This window comes from Ochotona curzoniae, unplaced genomic scaffold (genome assembly GCF_017591425.1).
Source record: "Ochotona curzoniae isolate NIBS_2020 unplaced genomic scaffold, NIBS_Ocur_1.0 patch334, whole genome shotgun sequence".
NCBI classification, from domain to species: Eukaryota; Metazoa; Chordata; class Mammalia; order Lagomorpha; family Ochotonidae; genus Ochotona; species Ochotona curzoniae.
The window spans coordinates 4,658-21,048 of record NW_024466900.1 but is presented as its reverse complement, the minus strand read 5'-3'; the positions used below and the strand labels follow the sequence as shown (position 1 = coordinate 21,048).

The 16,391-nt window shown below is 41.7% G+C and overlaps 1 protein-coding gene across 1 annotated transcript in view; it reads right to left on the bottom strand.

The window, feature by feature from the left end:
* LOC121167111 (NADPH oxidase 3-like) overlaps window positions 1-11,048 on the bottom strand; it is a 55,520-nt gene extending 44,472 nt beyond the window's left edge. The window contains exons 1-5 of the mRNA XM_040996491.1: window positions 11,004-11,048; window positions 10,343-10,438; window positions 10,121-10,231; window positions 8,792-8,876; window positions 965-1,110 (exon numbers count right to left, since the gene is read on the bottom strand). Coding sequence (XP_040852425.1) covers window positions 965-1,110; window positions 8,792-8,876; window positions 10,121-10,231; window positions 10,343-10,438; window positions 11,004-11,048 — 483 coding nt within the window. The remainder of the gene's footprint in view (window positions 1-964; window positions 1,111-8,791; window positions 8,877-10,120; window positions 10,232-10,342; window positions 10,439-11,003) is intronic.
* Window positions 11,049-16,391: the final 5,343 nt, after the last annotated feature.

Genomic DNA, 16,391 nt, shown 5'->3' with positions numbered 1-16,391 from the left:
AAAAAAAAGAGGTAGGGTTGGATTGTTGGAAGGAAATATCTTTCAAGATGGGTTGCTGGGACTATATTCAATCTTTTTCTCCCAACCCCACAGGCACTGCCATTGTCTACACAAAGGTGACTAGCATTAGTATTTTCCCCAGCAAGGCTAGTCTCATGAAATTAGCTGCTTTGCTCAGGGTCTGAGCTGGCAAACCAGCTATTCAAGTGTATGCCAAAGCATGAGACATGGGGAAGAGATTCAGAAAACCATCTAAATATTGCTAAGAAGGACAGGCATTTTATAAACTCCAGGTGAAGATGTCACCTTCAGGACACATGTTTAGGTAGCACACCAAGTTGTCATTTGCAATGCCTACAGCCTGCTGTCACAATGTCAGTTTGAACCCCAGCTGCTCTACTTCTAAGCCAACTTCCTGTTAATGTATCACAGCAGATGCATGATAACTTAAGTGGTTGATCCTCTGACACTCCCATGGGAGAGCCGGATGAGCTCCTGGCTCCTGGCTTTCACCTGGCCCACACCAAGCTGTGGAGGGCATAGAGGAAGCGAACCGGAAAGTTGGAGATCTCTCTCTGTCATTCTGCTTTTCAAGTAGATGAAAATAAACCAGTATTTTTAAAAGCAAGCTGATACCTTACATTCTTTATGAGTCTAACACCAGTGAAAATCTAAACACGAGCTGCTTTTAATATTTTAAAATTAGAGTTTTAATGTTATCATATTTTTATTTGCATTTGATTGTTGCTATAAGCCAGTTAAGTGACATATATTTTCCCATTGCTCATAAGCTTTCAGCAGTATTAACTGAAATACTTAGAAAAGATAAAATCAGTAGCACCTTTGGCAGAATCTTCTCTCCAGATCTTTTATTAAAAACATTTGAAATGTAGTGTTCCTGGAAAAGTGATGAGAGAAATGAAGCATTGTGAGATGAGAAACTAGTTAGCATGCAGGAACTCACCGTGCTGAAGGTCCTGATGGGGTTGAGGTAGCTTTCATTCGGGCTGTTGCCAAGTTTGGAGAGTGCAGCCGGAAGCCCGGGGGCTTCCTCTGACTGGCTCAAGTGGTAGCGTTCCAAGTTGAATAAATGGGCCACAATGTGGATGGCTAAGAGGATGTGGACACAGCATTGGACACACACCATATGGATCTCTTTCTTTGCAGTAACTCAACAACACACTGTGCCTGTGATCAAGTTTCTCGATGCTGCTTTTACAAATTCCAAGGAAGATGATTGATTTGTGCGTTTCCTAGCATCTCAAATGGAGAAGACTGAACATGTCTGAAATTGCTCTATGGTTCACCACAAATCTCACTCATCTTGATTTAATTTTAGACATGTGGCCATTCTGGGAGTAGAATGAATTCAAACAATATCAAAACATAATCATATATGAGATAGAATTCTTGAGGAAGGAATTATATATAATTATAGATGGAAAACTGATTTCCTTAAGAAGTCAGCATTATTCTAGAATATTGCACACCATGCACACTGTTAGATGAGCTTTTTGTGTATATGACAGACACTAGGGAAATCAAATTCAGGTCCTCCAATGTGGGGCATGGACATAGTAGCAGAAAGGCTGAATATCCGTCCCTGGCGACGTCCAAATTCTAAATGATGAGGATTAGAACACAGCACCAGCACCATTCACCCAGAGACAGTGTCTGATGCCACTCTTGCATGTGAAATCTGTTTCAATATCTAGGTGACAATATAGTGTAAGTGGGACACTGGCTGGGTGGCCAGTGGATACCCACCACCAGAATTGGATTTCAATGTAAAATGATAATTACCCAGGCATAGATAATTTCCCGGTGGGTATCTATCTGTTTCTCCTGCACTAAAAAAGAGAGGTAGCAGGGTCAACTACTTGTTTAGACTGTAGAAGTTATGAATGAGTTATGGGAACCTGCATGGCTGCAGGTCGAGTCACAGACAAATGAGAGGAGGGAAGGAGCGACAGAAACCTCTAAGGGTACTGATTTTGGTCCCCGTAGTGCCAGTGACACTTTTAAAAAAAGCTTTATTTCACTATTTAGCTTCTCTCTGTTAACTGCGTTCTTTCTATCACATCCACCCCCTTTCCAGCCATGCAAAGATCTGCTCATGTCTTAAGACTTGCGGTACATAACAGCACTTCTGCTTCTGTGATGATGTACCACCTGCTTATGGTTCAGTGCAACCCCTCCTTAGCCATCTTGGTCACACTCACAAAACACCTGAGCTCTCTGGTTTAGAAATAGTGGCCACAAAGTTAGCCTCTTCCAATGCTGCGCAGAAAAGGGAACTACTTGCTAATTTAGATATAAACTTTGTCTAGAATTCCTGTTTTCTGTGTTCTGATGACTATCTGACGTCCTTGAGAAGGAAGTAAATGTTTGTTTTTTTATGACATTCATTGAGTGGTAACTGTACACCCAGGCAGTGTTATAAATGTTGTAGGAATGTTACCCAATACACCGTCCACTTGTTAGTCTTCTTCCCATTTTGCAAACCAATATTTCAAAAAGCGACTTAAGACAGATCTGTTAGTGGTAAATATGGGATAAAGCCCTGTCTGCGACTTCTGGGTCTCAGATTTCAGTCTCGAAGCTCTACTACTTTCTTTAACGCAGCAGAAATTGTTATGTCTTACTCGTTTACTCAAACACAATTTCTCTTGGGGTTGAGAAAAGCTCTTTGAGTGATTCACTTGGAGTCTCCTTTAGAGCTCGGCTGTCACAAAGGCTCATGACACTTGGTTTAGCCTGTGGGGCTGGTCTCTCCCTGCTCCATCCTCTTCTTTTCCTCCTTTGCCACTTGCGGCATCCATTCTCTTTCCGTAGACTAAGGCCCTGCAGACAGGGAGTGGAGCCCTTCCCATCTGCAGAAATAGAAGCTGAAGCTGAGCCTAAGTTCAGTGCCTGCTTTGCCGTTGTACGATCCGTACGTGATAGAGAGAATACAAATTCCCTCTTTCCGATTCTTCTGTATGTCATAACATCCTTCTCCCTTGTAATGAGTTGTTGATCACAATCTGTTTTCTAGTAGATTGATTTCCACATGAGAATCTGACACCGTTAAACTAAATTTAAGGACGCTGATTGAATGAACAAAGATATTGAACTATTTATCCATTCCTAGTGCTGGGATTCTCCTAACAGAGCTGGGGACTCAGGATAGAGTCTCAGGGAGCCAGGAAGGCTTTCAAGAGGCAATATATTGAAAACTTGCACTGTGCTTGAAAATTCATGTCCAAAATGCCCTTCTGCCACACCTACCTCCATTTTGTTTTCCTTTTTATCAGGTGATAAAAAGTGGAATTTTTTTACTCTCAGGAATTCTCAGATTGAAGATCTACGCAATGTCCCACTGTAAGCCCAAGATCATCACCATATGCAGGCAAATTCTTTGCTAGGCCTCTGTGGCCTTCAATTGGCATGCACTGCTATGTCCTTGGAAGAACCCAAGATCCACATTTCATAAGCCACCCAAAGGTGTGGCCCAAGAGTGCAGCGTCTAGGTCTTTTTGCACTTGTTTTTGGTTTGTTTTCTTTTAAAAGTGGGTGGCAATGTTGGGAACACTCCGTGTATTTAATTGATGTGTGAACTTCCAAGTTCAAATACAGATGTCCAGATATGGGGGAACATGCCTCCCTGCATCCAGACGAAAGATGGACTCCCAGTGAAACTGTTGGACATGTGTAGACAATGGGATGCTGGACTGTCTGACATTGTCTGTACCAACAATGTCGGGGTACACTTAAATAAGAGACTGATAGAATTATGATTCTTTATGAAGGACTACACTATTGTAACAAAATGGGAAAAATCTCATGAGGGGTCCAAGTTTGGGGGGAATCCCAGCCTATAAAAAATGTACCACGTAATTCAAAATTCAAAATAAAAATATTCATAAAAAACAAATATAAATCTCTCATAGATGAGTTGAACAATGACAAGAAAAAATTCAGGAAGGCTGCAACTAGAGCCAGCTGCCCTAAGAAATAGCCATTTTTCTTGTTTCTTTTCTTTTCATTTTTCAGGAGACCAAAGGGAACATAATGTGGTGGCCTCCTGGGAGTGTGTTCAGGCCTTGCTGTTGCCTTTGGAGTGAGTAAACTCATGATGGGACAGCCTTTCAGTACCATGAATCAAGAGTCTGTGGTCAGAATTGGGCCCACAATTTCCGATTTGTGGTCTTACTTCTGCAGGACAACTCCTGGACTCTGACGCTCCGTGGATGCCATGCATTTGTCAGAAATTCTGTTAGGATGGACCTGGGTCGGACCTTCCTGGGAGCTCCTGGGGCCACAGGTGGAGCCCTTCAGGGATCAGAGCTTGAAGAGCTTGTGCCTTCAAGGCTAATCTTAATTCCCGACCTCTGGATCTTTATTTTCTCTGGATGCTTCTTCTGAGCTTTCTCCTCCTAGCTGCACATATCCTGCTTACTGCTGTTGGTCAGCTAATTTTAGCCGCTCATCAGGAGCTGCCTTCAGGGTGATGGTCCACCCTTGCAAGTTGGTGGATGCAAACTGTGGCATTGCTGGATTACTATTCACCACCCCCTTCGATGAAAGCGCAGGTGCCAAGTACTACTTTTCAATTAGGCATTTCAAGGTCTACTGAAGACCACAGAATCCAAAAAGATCCATGTTAATAAGAGTGGAGAGGGTGCAGAACTACTCTTCTGATACTCCGGGGGGGCTATACGTGCTTGAAAATGATTTATTAGTGGCTGAAACTAGCTCTGGCAGCCCTTATCATAGGCAGACAAGCTGAAGGCAGGAAGCCAAGAGAAGAATCGTTCCTGTCCCTGCGTTCCTGGCGGTGCCCTTGAGCCTAGCTAGCATTGTTTTGCCTCTTGCCTCCTCCTCCCCAGCCTACTTCTACCAGTCTCTAATTACAACCTTTCATGATTTGACCAATTAAAGCTTGCAGTTCAACTTAGAGGGGAACAGATGAGAAATTAGATCCTGGCACGCAAACTTCGATGTGGATGCACTTCTTTCAAGGTTACACACCTCTATTAAGCCAGCAGGCTATTTGGTAAGCGGCGTAATGGGCAAGGCTAATAAAATAAGCCAAGGGACATTGCAGCTGCTCCCCAGCGGACACACAAGAAGGACGCAATGTGCAAAGCCTAAGTGCAGCTACGACCCAGCGCTTCGCCTGTGTTTTTCTTTTTTTTTTTTTCCTCCTAAAAGCGCGGTTGCCAGCCGCATTTCTTAGTTACTGTGAAATGTAATAATTGCTTTGTCAGGGCTGGGTAGAAGCGAAGAGCTTTCTCCACACCCTCCCTCCTTGGCGGGGCAATGGAAATCACGGCAGTGAGCTGGTTGCCATGGAGGTGTGGAACGAGGGGTGCTTGGCTCTCAAGGCAGCTGGGGCCTGCTGTGGGAGCCCTAGGAGGGATCTGCAAGTCCGCAAAGCAGTGGGGATGCAAGAGGAAAACAAAGACTCGGTTCTCCATGGGTCGGCGAGGAAAAGCTGGAGAAAGAAGCTCTGTTTTCTCTTGCAGCAGCACAATGGGAATTTATTATCTCATGGTGGGCATCTAAATCTCTTCCCTCCTGGTGACTCCCTGCATTTGGTCTGCCCTAAAATGCTCCCCTCCACAGCTGACATGCTTGGGCTTTGCACTGCTTTATCCAGTGACTCATTCAATCGCACTCATCCTCAAGCTTGACCACATTTATTGAAGAGTTGTCATGTGCCATGGGGCAGGGAAACTAGATGCACTAGGCACAGTCCCTGACTTTGACGGCACTGAATTTGACTCCTTGGTGGGAAGCTGGCCATGGCACCTGCAAGTGGAGGGACTGTGTCCTGCCAAGGGGGATCAGGCAATGGTTGCTGAATATCATGTCCCCAAAGAGAGGTGTGACATTTTAGGCACAAAGAACTTCTTGGGCAAAGGTACAGGATGTTTTGGATACTTGCCGGAACTGAGTCCTGGGGATGTGGTGATGGGGTGGGGTGGGAGCATGGTCAGAATGAGACCAGAGTAGCAGCTACATCAGCAAAGCCTGTTAGTTACTCCAAGGAGTCTTGATGGAATCTTACCTGGAAGAGTAATCCTCAGGGACCTTGTTTCCTGCAGATTCTCACATAGGGAGAGACCTGACAATTACCAGCTCATCTCACTGAAACTGCTAGAGTCTAATTTTTTTTTTTTTAAATACCACAGAGGAAAGACCACCAGGAACTTAATCTGGGGTCACACAACCAACCTAGTGCAGGTGTATGAAATGACTTAGGCATGTGGTTTTTCCAGTAGTGGTCAACTGCAGCCTTTTACCATCCCTAGCGCGTCCTGACCGCACTAATTACAGAAGGATAGAGCGCTCAGCAGGATATCTTTCAGATGGGAGGCAGTACACTGCTTTATACCATTGGCATGTGCGTACATTTACAAAAGGAGACATACTCAAAAGTTTAAGGAGAAAGGTGTTTCATGACACCCATTTTTTTTTAAATCTTTGCTTCCTCTTATGATATGTCAGAATGATAGTTTCCATCCTCTTCTTGCTGTATAATATTTTTATAATTTTCCTCTGCATTCACCTGTTTCAGTGCTGTTACTATTCTTTCTGCCATTTTACTCTCTTATGTCTTCCCTTTTACAACCCAACTATCCCACGCCAGGGAATATATCCAAATGAAATGAAATCTTCATGCAAGAAAGTAACCTGCAACCCTATATTTAAAGCAGCATAATCCTTAATAGTGAAGACATGGAAACAACATAGATGCCCGTCGAAAGAGGAATGGATAAAGAAACTGTGCTACATCTACTCCATGGAATATTACACAGTCATTAAAAATGCAACTAAATGGTCCCAACTGGGGATCAGTATGCCCAGTGAAATAAGTCACTCCAAAAAGGACAAATATCATATGTCCTCTCTAACGTATGGCAACCTTCATGCAAAACACAAAAGCAACCTTCATGCAAAACACAAAACAATATTAAACTCTCTGCTGTTGTCTATACCCACAATCCCCTGGTGTGCTTAAATAACAGGAACTGTTACATTCTTTCAGTGACTGTTACTAAAGAACTATATTACTGTAGTATTTTGGGGGAAATAGTGGTGGGAAAGAAAATGGGAAGTAAAACAAAGACGGAATGAAGGGACCCCTATACCTACAAACTGTATCATGGAAAATAGTAATGACAATAATTTTTTTTTAAAGAAAAAGAATTAAGGCTTGAAGTCTAGAGCTTCTTTAAATTCCTTCTCTGATGAGCCTACGAAGGAACAACCTGGCCTTTGCTTGGCTGTTGCTCACAACGGGACACTCAGCCTCCTCATTCTAGCCTCACATAATTGTCCAGGTTTGGAGCAGACCCCAGACTCCCTGAGTGTTCATTCCTTCATGCCTTCTCCCTCTGGTCGAATGCTGGTAGCCCCCATATGTTCTCAATGACTTTGACCCTGCTGGGGCCTGAAAATGATCAGCTGGGCTCTTGGCTTGCCACCTCCTTGAGCTGGTTTTTCTCTTTAATGGGAACTATTTTTACTACCCACTTCTTCACAATCTGCAAGAACCTTTGGCAGAACATTTCTGGGGCTGCTCTACTCGGATGTTGAGGACAGTCCGTGGGGAACCTCTTTCCCTTGTGTCTCACTGCACACCCATGGTTGTGTTAATTGGCACTCAGGCCCCCATCTGTCATATCTTGATGTCTAATTAAATTCACATTTGTTTTGAGTGCTCCTTTTATTCTGCTATGTTTCTTTTTATGCATGAGAGGAAAAAAACAAATGGGGAAAACATTTTATAGTTAAATTAGTTTGAGGAAAATGGTCCTGAATCAGAACTCTTTATGTTCGGAGAGCCTTTTATTTCTTTTTTTTTTAATTGATTATATTGCATTGTGTGACACATTTCATAGGCACTGGGATTCCCCCCATCCCTCTCCAAGCCCCCCCACCCCATGGCGGATTCTTCCACCTTGTTGCATTACCCCAGTTCAAATTCAGTTGAGATTCTTTCATTGCAAGCATCTACCAAGCAAAAAGTCCAGCATGTTATTGTCCAGATAAGTTCAACGATTTCTTGGGGAGACCATCTTTGGTCTGAAGGTAGAGCCGGCAGAGTATCATCTGATCAATTAAAAGCCGAGCCTTTTATTTCTAGATCTTTGTTTTCCAAGCACAGCACAAGCCTGTTAATGACTAGCCCTCTTCTGCTCTTCCTCAACCTTGTCTAAAGTTGGCCTTGGATGTTAATTTCCAGGGCCTTTTATTTGAATTACAAATGCAATAATAGTAATTATACTTTATATGATCATAAACTTCCTATCCTTTCAAGATCGTTTTATATTTGCTGGCTCAGTACCGCTCAGAATCTCCTATGATCTCTGTGCTTTTCTTTTACTGCCCGTGATATCACGTGCCAGTCATTTTCCTATGACCCTGAGTGAGAGTTTGAGTGTTGGCCAATTTTATTTCCATTGTGAATTGCATTGACTACGAATGTGTTCACTTTTCAAGGAGGTATTTATCACTGTGTTACTGACGAGTCTAATTATTCACAAATGAAAATCTACTTGGACAACTTTTTTTTTCTTTGACAAATTGATGCCCTGGTAGGGGAATATATTCCTATAGGAATATAAATTGCAAATTAAAAGCCCTTTTCTCCAAGGGTTCTGTGGCCAAATAGATGGCCATTATTTCTTCTACCTAAGGTAAGGCATGGAGAGAGGGGTGTAAGGGGAGGAGTATCACCAAGCAGAACTAAATCAGGTACTGTAAAATTCAGGCAGTGAAGAAGTACTTAAGTACTTACCTGCACTAATGACTATTCCATAGGCGACCAATTTGTGGAATTTGAGGTTTTTGTCTAATTGTCTTCCCCATGGTCCTCTGCAGCACTAGAGTGAGAAAATATATAAATAGAGGCCTAATAAAGGACCAATCACAGTAATAATGATATCCTGAGAATCAAGAACATAGGACTTGGGATAAACAAAATGAAGAGACTAGGACACAGGATCTGCTCTTGCAGGATGCGAAAGTTAGTGGCCATTTGTGAAACAGCAAAATTAAAAGGTAAGCTGATAGTTCGCTTCGGTAAAAATGACTGAATTTTCAGTTGCCTGGCTATATCTCAGAACTCGATTAACATACTACCCTCCACACTACACTCAGCTTCTCTATGTAGAAAACGCAGGTGGTGATAACATCCTTCTTCAGGTGATTTCAGACATCCAAAAACTATCCTTCTTAAGCAAAGTCAAGTATCATATGTATCTATATCTCATAGTCATGAAAGCTGGTAACGTTGCTAGGATAAGTTAATTCAACCAACACAGGTTGATTAAGTTGTTGTTTCTGTGTCTTTCTGTTTAACAGGCAACACAGGTGAGCACCAAAGAGTGGAATCAATGCAGTTAGGAAATGCCCTCTCTGCCTGCTAGCAGCTAAAAATCTGCATGCTAACATGTGTGTGTTGTGGGGTTGGGTATATAGTGCAGCAGTTGAGCTGTCCCTTGGGCGAATGCATTATCTATGAGAATGCTTGGATTCAAGTCCCAGTTCTACTTCTGAGTCTAACATTCCTGCTAACGTGCACCCTGGGAGGCAGCAGGGGATGGTTCAAGGTCCTTGTTGCCCTCTTGGGAGACCTGAAGTGAGTGTTTGGCTCCAGATGCCAGCCTAGCCCAGTTCTGGATGTTTCGGCATTTGGGGGGTGAGTCAGGCAGCTGGAGATCTCACTCACTTCCTCTGTCTCTCTAGCTGTCTCCACCTTTCCAGTAAAACGAAAGCAAGTAAAATGTGAAAATCTATATCACGATTGTGCTTTCTGGGGGTTAGAGAACTGAATTTCTCGAGATAGATTTAACTGCTTGTCTTTTTTTTTTAATTAGAAATTGTGCCTGCTTATAGTTTCCGACAGTGAGTGCCCTAGAGGAAGTCAGTGGTAATGGCAGCAGCCAAGTCATGTACGCCGATGACTGATGTTCAACTGTAGCCATCCTATGCTCTCCTGCAAAGAGATAACCCTGAGTTTCCACAGGGTGAGTGGGAATGTCACAGTAAAGGGGACCTGCTTTCAACAGCACTTGCGTTCATCTGTCGTAAGAACTGAGACTGTTGTAAATACTTTAGTACTTACAGTGCTTGTTCCTCTCACGAATGAAATCAGGTTTCGACTGATGGGTAGCAGGATTAACATACAGTTGAAGTTCAAGCACAGTGCAGACGCTCTTGCCCAAGCCAGCGTGGACTTACAGATGGAACAAAGACAAAACCAAGATGCCCAGTGAAAACAAGGAACCCAGGAGAATAGGGTCTACGTTCGTTTTCTGAAAGAGTAAGATGCATTAACTCTACTTACACCCAAAATAACTCGTGTGTAAAGAAAAGACTCCTCCTCCTCGTACCAACGGAATGTGTCAACAAAGAGATACACGTTCACTCCCAGCCACAAGAGCTTGAGTAGAAAGTAGACAAATCCAATCAGTCCCATCTTCAAATTTTCCTCTTTTCAAATCAGTTTTTCAGTGGAGAGTTCTCATATTAATCGTGTCTTAGAGGTGAGATTTTCGCAGTGATTACAATTGTAAGAAATTATTAACTTCATAAAAAAGATATTAGGCGCATGTGAGCTAGAATTAAGGAAGATTTTAACAAGCACAAAACCTTCCTCACCTTGACAATGATGTCAAGAAGGGAAAAATATTTAAAAACAGCTTGAGTGTGTTCTAGAAAAATCCCCATTTCATAGTCTAATTTGAAGACTTCATTTGATTTAGAGAAACATTCATACATTATGCAAAAACAACTACTTGACTTTAAAAATAATTAAAAATGAACTCAATCGGAAAACAACTTTGCATGATTCCATAAGGCTAAATGAAACATGTCTGCTGAATATTTTCTAAGAAGCTTTCATCTTTTACTAGAGTCACACTTCAAGCTATTTAGTATTTCCACACTAATTATCCAAAAATTTTAAAATGCTATATTTAAGATTGAATAACAAAGATAATACTTACTACAACTGTGGCAGGGAGACTCTCATTCAAAACCCAACACCTCATCCTGACACCTGCGTTCTGCTGTCAGTTGATCTTTTCATCCACCTGAGCCCCAATGTTGTATCCTTGGGGAGGATTTCCCTACTAAATTGTATCATCTTTTTGTCTTAGGAAGCACCTACTGGGAGCAGCTCTCCTGGAATTTCTAATTAAGCGCTTCTTGCCAAAGGCACATCACCAAACTGACATGCCTCATGACCTGGGTAAATACAAGGCAAGTTTCATCTGATGATTCCATTCTTCAAAGGCTTCAAAAGAAAAGAAAGCTCGGTTTATTAAATTGTCCTCATGGACTTTATCCCCCTTCATTTTCTACATGATTGCAGTCAAGATGATTAGAAGTCTATGTAAATTTGAGAAATGCCCTACCCGCATACAGAAGAGCTGCCCCGGGAGCCTTCTTTGCCTTGCTTATTCTGTCTTCTTCTTTTCCCTCTTTAAAAAATACTCTCAGTAGATGCTATGATGTCAGAGCTAAATAAATACGAATTCTAGAAATGCTGAAGAAAGGAAAGATCCTTACAAAAAAGGACAGGAAAATAACTGCAAGTCTAAAAGTGTGACTATAAAAAAAGTAGTAACTTCTTCTGTGGGATTAATGGGCTAAATGTTATTTTTGTTTAATGTTTAATCGCACTTGGCACACCCTGGTGGCAGGTTAGAATATCCGCTCACACCTTCTCTATCTCAGGAGTGTTGCTCCTGAACCGGTCAGCCTTTGATTTTATGCAAGTCCTACTTGTTAAATGGCGTGATTCTTGACTTCATTTTGGTGGGCAATGATGTCCTAAGCATTTTTTTTTCTGATTAGTTCTGGTCAGGATATTTTATATTTAGATAATTAGGTTGGAAATAAAAGTTTCCAGTCATGTAGATACTTGTCCAGGCATTTTTGTTTTCTCATGGTACATCTATTTAGTTGTCCAATAAATTCGAAAACCTGGGAAAAATAGTAAATGTAAAGACTTGTTGTCTCGTATTTATGTTAAGGACATCTCCAATATTGCTCAGTGAAATCACGCATTATCTCCATCTGACAGCTGTTAAGCCCTGCCACACAGATGTGCAAACAGGCTTTGCCGAAGTTGCTTTGTAGGAGGCGCAGTGAGGCTTGAATCCAGTTGGTTTGGTTTTGAGCATCTTCATTTTTTTGGTAAATATTATCATTTTTTTCTAGTGAAAAGGTTTTTTTTAAAAGATTTATTTATTTTTATTGGTAAAGTAGATTTACAGAGTGAAGGAGAGACAGAAAGAAAGATCTTCCATCCGAAGCCAGGAGCCAAGTACTTCTATTCCAAAGTAGCTGAAACAGTTGGTGCTGAGCCAATGTGAATCCAGGAGGCACTTCTGGGTCTCCCACATGGGTGCAGGATCCCATGCTTTGGGCTGTCCTCTACTGCTTTCCCTACCACAAACAGGAAGCTGGATGGGAAGTGAAGTAGTCAGAGCATGAACTGGTGCCCACATGAGATCCTGGTGTGTGCAAAGAGAGGATTTAGCACTAAGCCACTGTACTGGATCTAGCAATTTCAATTTTAACCTTTGCTTTTTATTAGCTCCTTAATAAAATAGTAACCTGCAGATTTGTCTATCAAAATGTACCATATAAAATGGATCGCCCTTATAATCACATATATAATTATATAATATATAGTCACATATATAATCACATATAATATGAATCAGATGTATTTAACTCAGTGGCAATGATTTCTTTTTACTTATTTATTTTCACCTTGTTTAAGGGAAGAGATAGAGAGAAAGGCATCTTTCGTGTCCTGGTTAGTTCCCAAACACCTGCACTTTTCAGAGCTGAGCCAGGCCGACGCCAGGAGCCAAGAGCTCACAGGAGTGGCCAGAGCCCAAATGCTTAGGCTCCCGCCCGCTTCCTCCCAAGATGCACATTCACAGGAGGCTGGAGTGCAAGCGGAGCAGCTGAGACTCAACCAGCCACTCTGACAAACCACCGTATCCAATACCTCCCCCTCATTTATTCATCACAGCTGCATCCGGGTTATTTCATCCAGGTTAGTATCATCAAGTGTGCTATTTCTACAAAATGCCAAAGGTGACGGAAAAACAAGTAAGTTACCTAGGATACTAATCTTTTTTTTTTTTTCCTGCATTATGTGATGCTTTGAAAACTCAGGGCCAGCTGTGGTCTGACTATGTCTCCCAAATCTCCTGTGTTAGGAACTTAATTCCCAGGGGCCGGTGTTCGGAGCTGGGGCATGATGGGCCATGATTAGGCTGTGAGCACCCTGGTTGGATAAATGAAGGAATATTGTCACGGTAGCACTCGGCTGACCGTGAAAGGACATGGTTAGCTCCCTCTTGCTTTCTCTCTTGCTCTCTCTTTGCCTTTGTGACGTGGACTGATGCAGCAAAAGGGTCCTTGCCAGACTTTACACGTTGGGTTCCAGGCCTCTGGAACTGTGGAAAACAAATTTCTGATCTTCAGAAATGACCCAATCTCCAGTATTCTGTGTCAGCATCATGAGAGGGAGTAAGACTCAGTCCTACAGATGTGGGGAGGGGCCATCACAATAGCTTGCTTAGCCCTGGAGGTCACCAAGCACTTGCCCTTGGATATGCAAATCAAATATTCCCTCACAAACCCAAAGCTGTAAGCTGAGCTCGCTGCCTCTCTGCCTGGCCTGTCGTCTATAGTGTCTTATACTGTCTTTTCCTTTTCTTCCTATAGAAGCCACGATTAATCATGTGTTTCTGCTGCCCCTTTTGCCTCTTGGTCAACTCTAGTGCCTCCTGTAGGTGTCTTGCAGTGGCATGGAGGACCTCTGTTCTTAGGGATTGTATGCCGTGAACCCTTCTTTCAAGGCTGATGGCTCCAGGACTGTCCTCTCACCAGAGCAGATTGAAACAAGTCTCAGATACAACTGACAACATCTGTATTTTGGTATCACAGCCTTGGCAGTGAGTTACTTCTTTTGAACCTCAGTTTACACATTTTTAATAGGACACATTTTAATAGCTGTCATACCTATCTCACACAGTCAACCCCATTCCTCCTTTACCTCCAGTTGCTCTAATGCATATGTGTAAGGACACACACACACGTGTGTCAAAAGTACATCCACTTAAGCAGGGTGATACCTCTTTTAGAAAAGGCAGATATGCCAATAAAAAATTTGGTAAGTTTTCTTCTCCTTAGAAGAAGACATCATCATTTTAGAGGAATTTTTCCCTCTAGAAATATATAAAAGCACTGGTATTTTGCCAGCATTAACTTGAGATTAGAGTGTGGTTAGTAAAATACCTTCAGTTACTCCTTTAACAGTGAGCAACATGAAGATGTAAAATCTTCATGTTCATTTCTCTAAGCCAATAATCTTCCATGATGGAGTGATTTGTTATTTCTGAAGTGGTTAGGATTTACATATCTTAGAAGCCTTATTCAGTGGAGTTATAAAAATTAATTCTGAGAGAATAGATCTAGAATTCCATAGTATCTCTCCTATTTTAGATTCAACGAGCATAAAGAGCTGAAATTTCCTAGCCTTCCAAGTAGTATTACAAAGGAGAGATATATATTGCTGTATAGTTAATGTATGGTTAGTTTTTGTTATTAATTCCTTAGAATATTTTTAGTATTATGGTAAAATTACAATACTTAAGTTTGGGTTTAAATATTAATCTTCACACACTCCACCTTGATTTCTAAAGTATGATTTGCTTATTCTTCATTTTGAATATGTGAGGGACATAGTGTTGAAGTGTAGCCATCATTCTTTTATAGTATATAAAATCGTGTATACTTGCATTATGAAAACGTAATTTATGGCTTAACGCAATCATTCTTCTTTATAGATTTTACTTTTGTAGAGCTTGCAATGATTTTTAGCTTATTCAAAGAATCCTATGTGAACTTCAGATGATACCATTATTCAGAGCCTGACAATTTGTGCAACAGAAGGGTGTGGGTTTTCATTTCAATCCATTACATCTGATGATGTAACTGATTGGTTTATAATATTGGATTAGACGTGCTGAGACTAGGACACAATACCCTGTGTTATACAGCCAAGTCCCTTTTCGGAAGTGCTCAGTTTGTAGCAGTAAGACCGTAGGCTGCCGTCATTCTTGGTGGGCTCACCTGCTGAAAGCGTGGGCATGTGTGTCCTGCACTCCCGCTGTTCCCAGGGTTCAGGCCTTGTTCATGGAGCTGCACCGGAGCAAAAGCGAAAGTGCGCAGGTTCTGCTGAAAGGAACGAAGTGTTCAGAACTCAATCTTGACTGAATTATTTTCATTCTGAATAGGTAATGCCCAGTTTACTTTTCAGAACAAAAGAAGTTTGCTTTGTTTGTTTCCAAGGTGGCTACTGTCTTTCTGATCAAAGGGGTATGGGCTCCCGGAATTGTAAAACCAACAAACACCAAATCATGTGCAATGGGGAAAGTGGAAGGAAAACAGAACAAGTATGTGTACAAAAGCAGGTTAATGCCTGGACATACACATGCAAACTCTGCACCATCCAGGCTGCGTTCCTGCCCTGGATTTGCTCCATTGTATTTTTAGTTCCTTTTAAGTTTCTTCCTGGATCAGTTGACCCTGCAAAGAAACACTTTGATCCTCAAGGGTGAGACTGATCACCTGGCAACCTCCGCTGCTGTGTACTCAGCTCTAGCTTCCCTGTAGATGGAGAACTCAGGGAGATAAAAATAGCACAGCCAAATTATCCTCTTCTAAGCACTAAACATGCGTTTGCCATTCCCTAAAAGCATTTATAAACATCTAAGTATTAAGGTGAAAAGGGATGAAAAAAGATGCTCAAAGGCAAACATAATTCCAGATCCTCACTTGGTTATTTGAAGAGCATTTATTGTGATAATTATGCAATTATATAAATCACATATTGGATAAATTCCATCTTAAAGGAAACATATAATAAAAGGAAGTTCAAACACATACACACATATACATGTCTTTAAACCAAATTTAATTAAATAATCACTAGCATTCTACCTTTTGTGGCATTAAATATGTTGTGTTTTTGTTTCACAAAACGTTGTGTTCTCTTAATGCCATTTTTTAATTGTTATTAACATTGTATTATGTGATACAGTTTTATAGGCACTGGGGATTCCCCCCACCCCTCCCACAACCCTCCCCCCATAGTGGATTCCTCCACCTTGCTGCATAACCATTTTTAAATTTCATTTTTAAAGACATTTATTATTTTTATTGGAAAGGTAAATATACAGAGAGAAGGAGATACAGAGAGAAACTTCTTCTATCTGCTGGCTCACTCCCCAAGTGGTCACATCAGCCAGAGCTGAGCTGATCCGAAGCCAGGAGCGAGGAGCTTCTTCCATGTCTCCTACTTG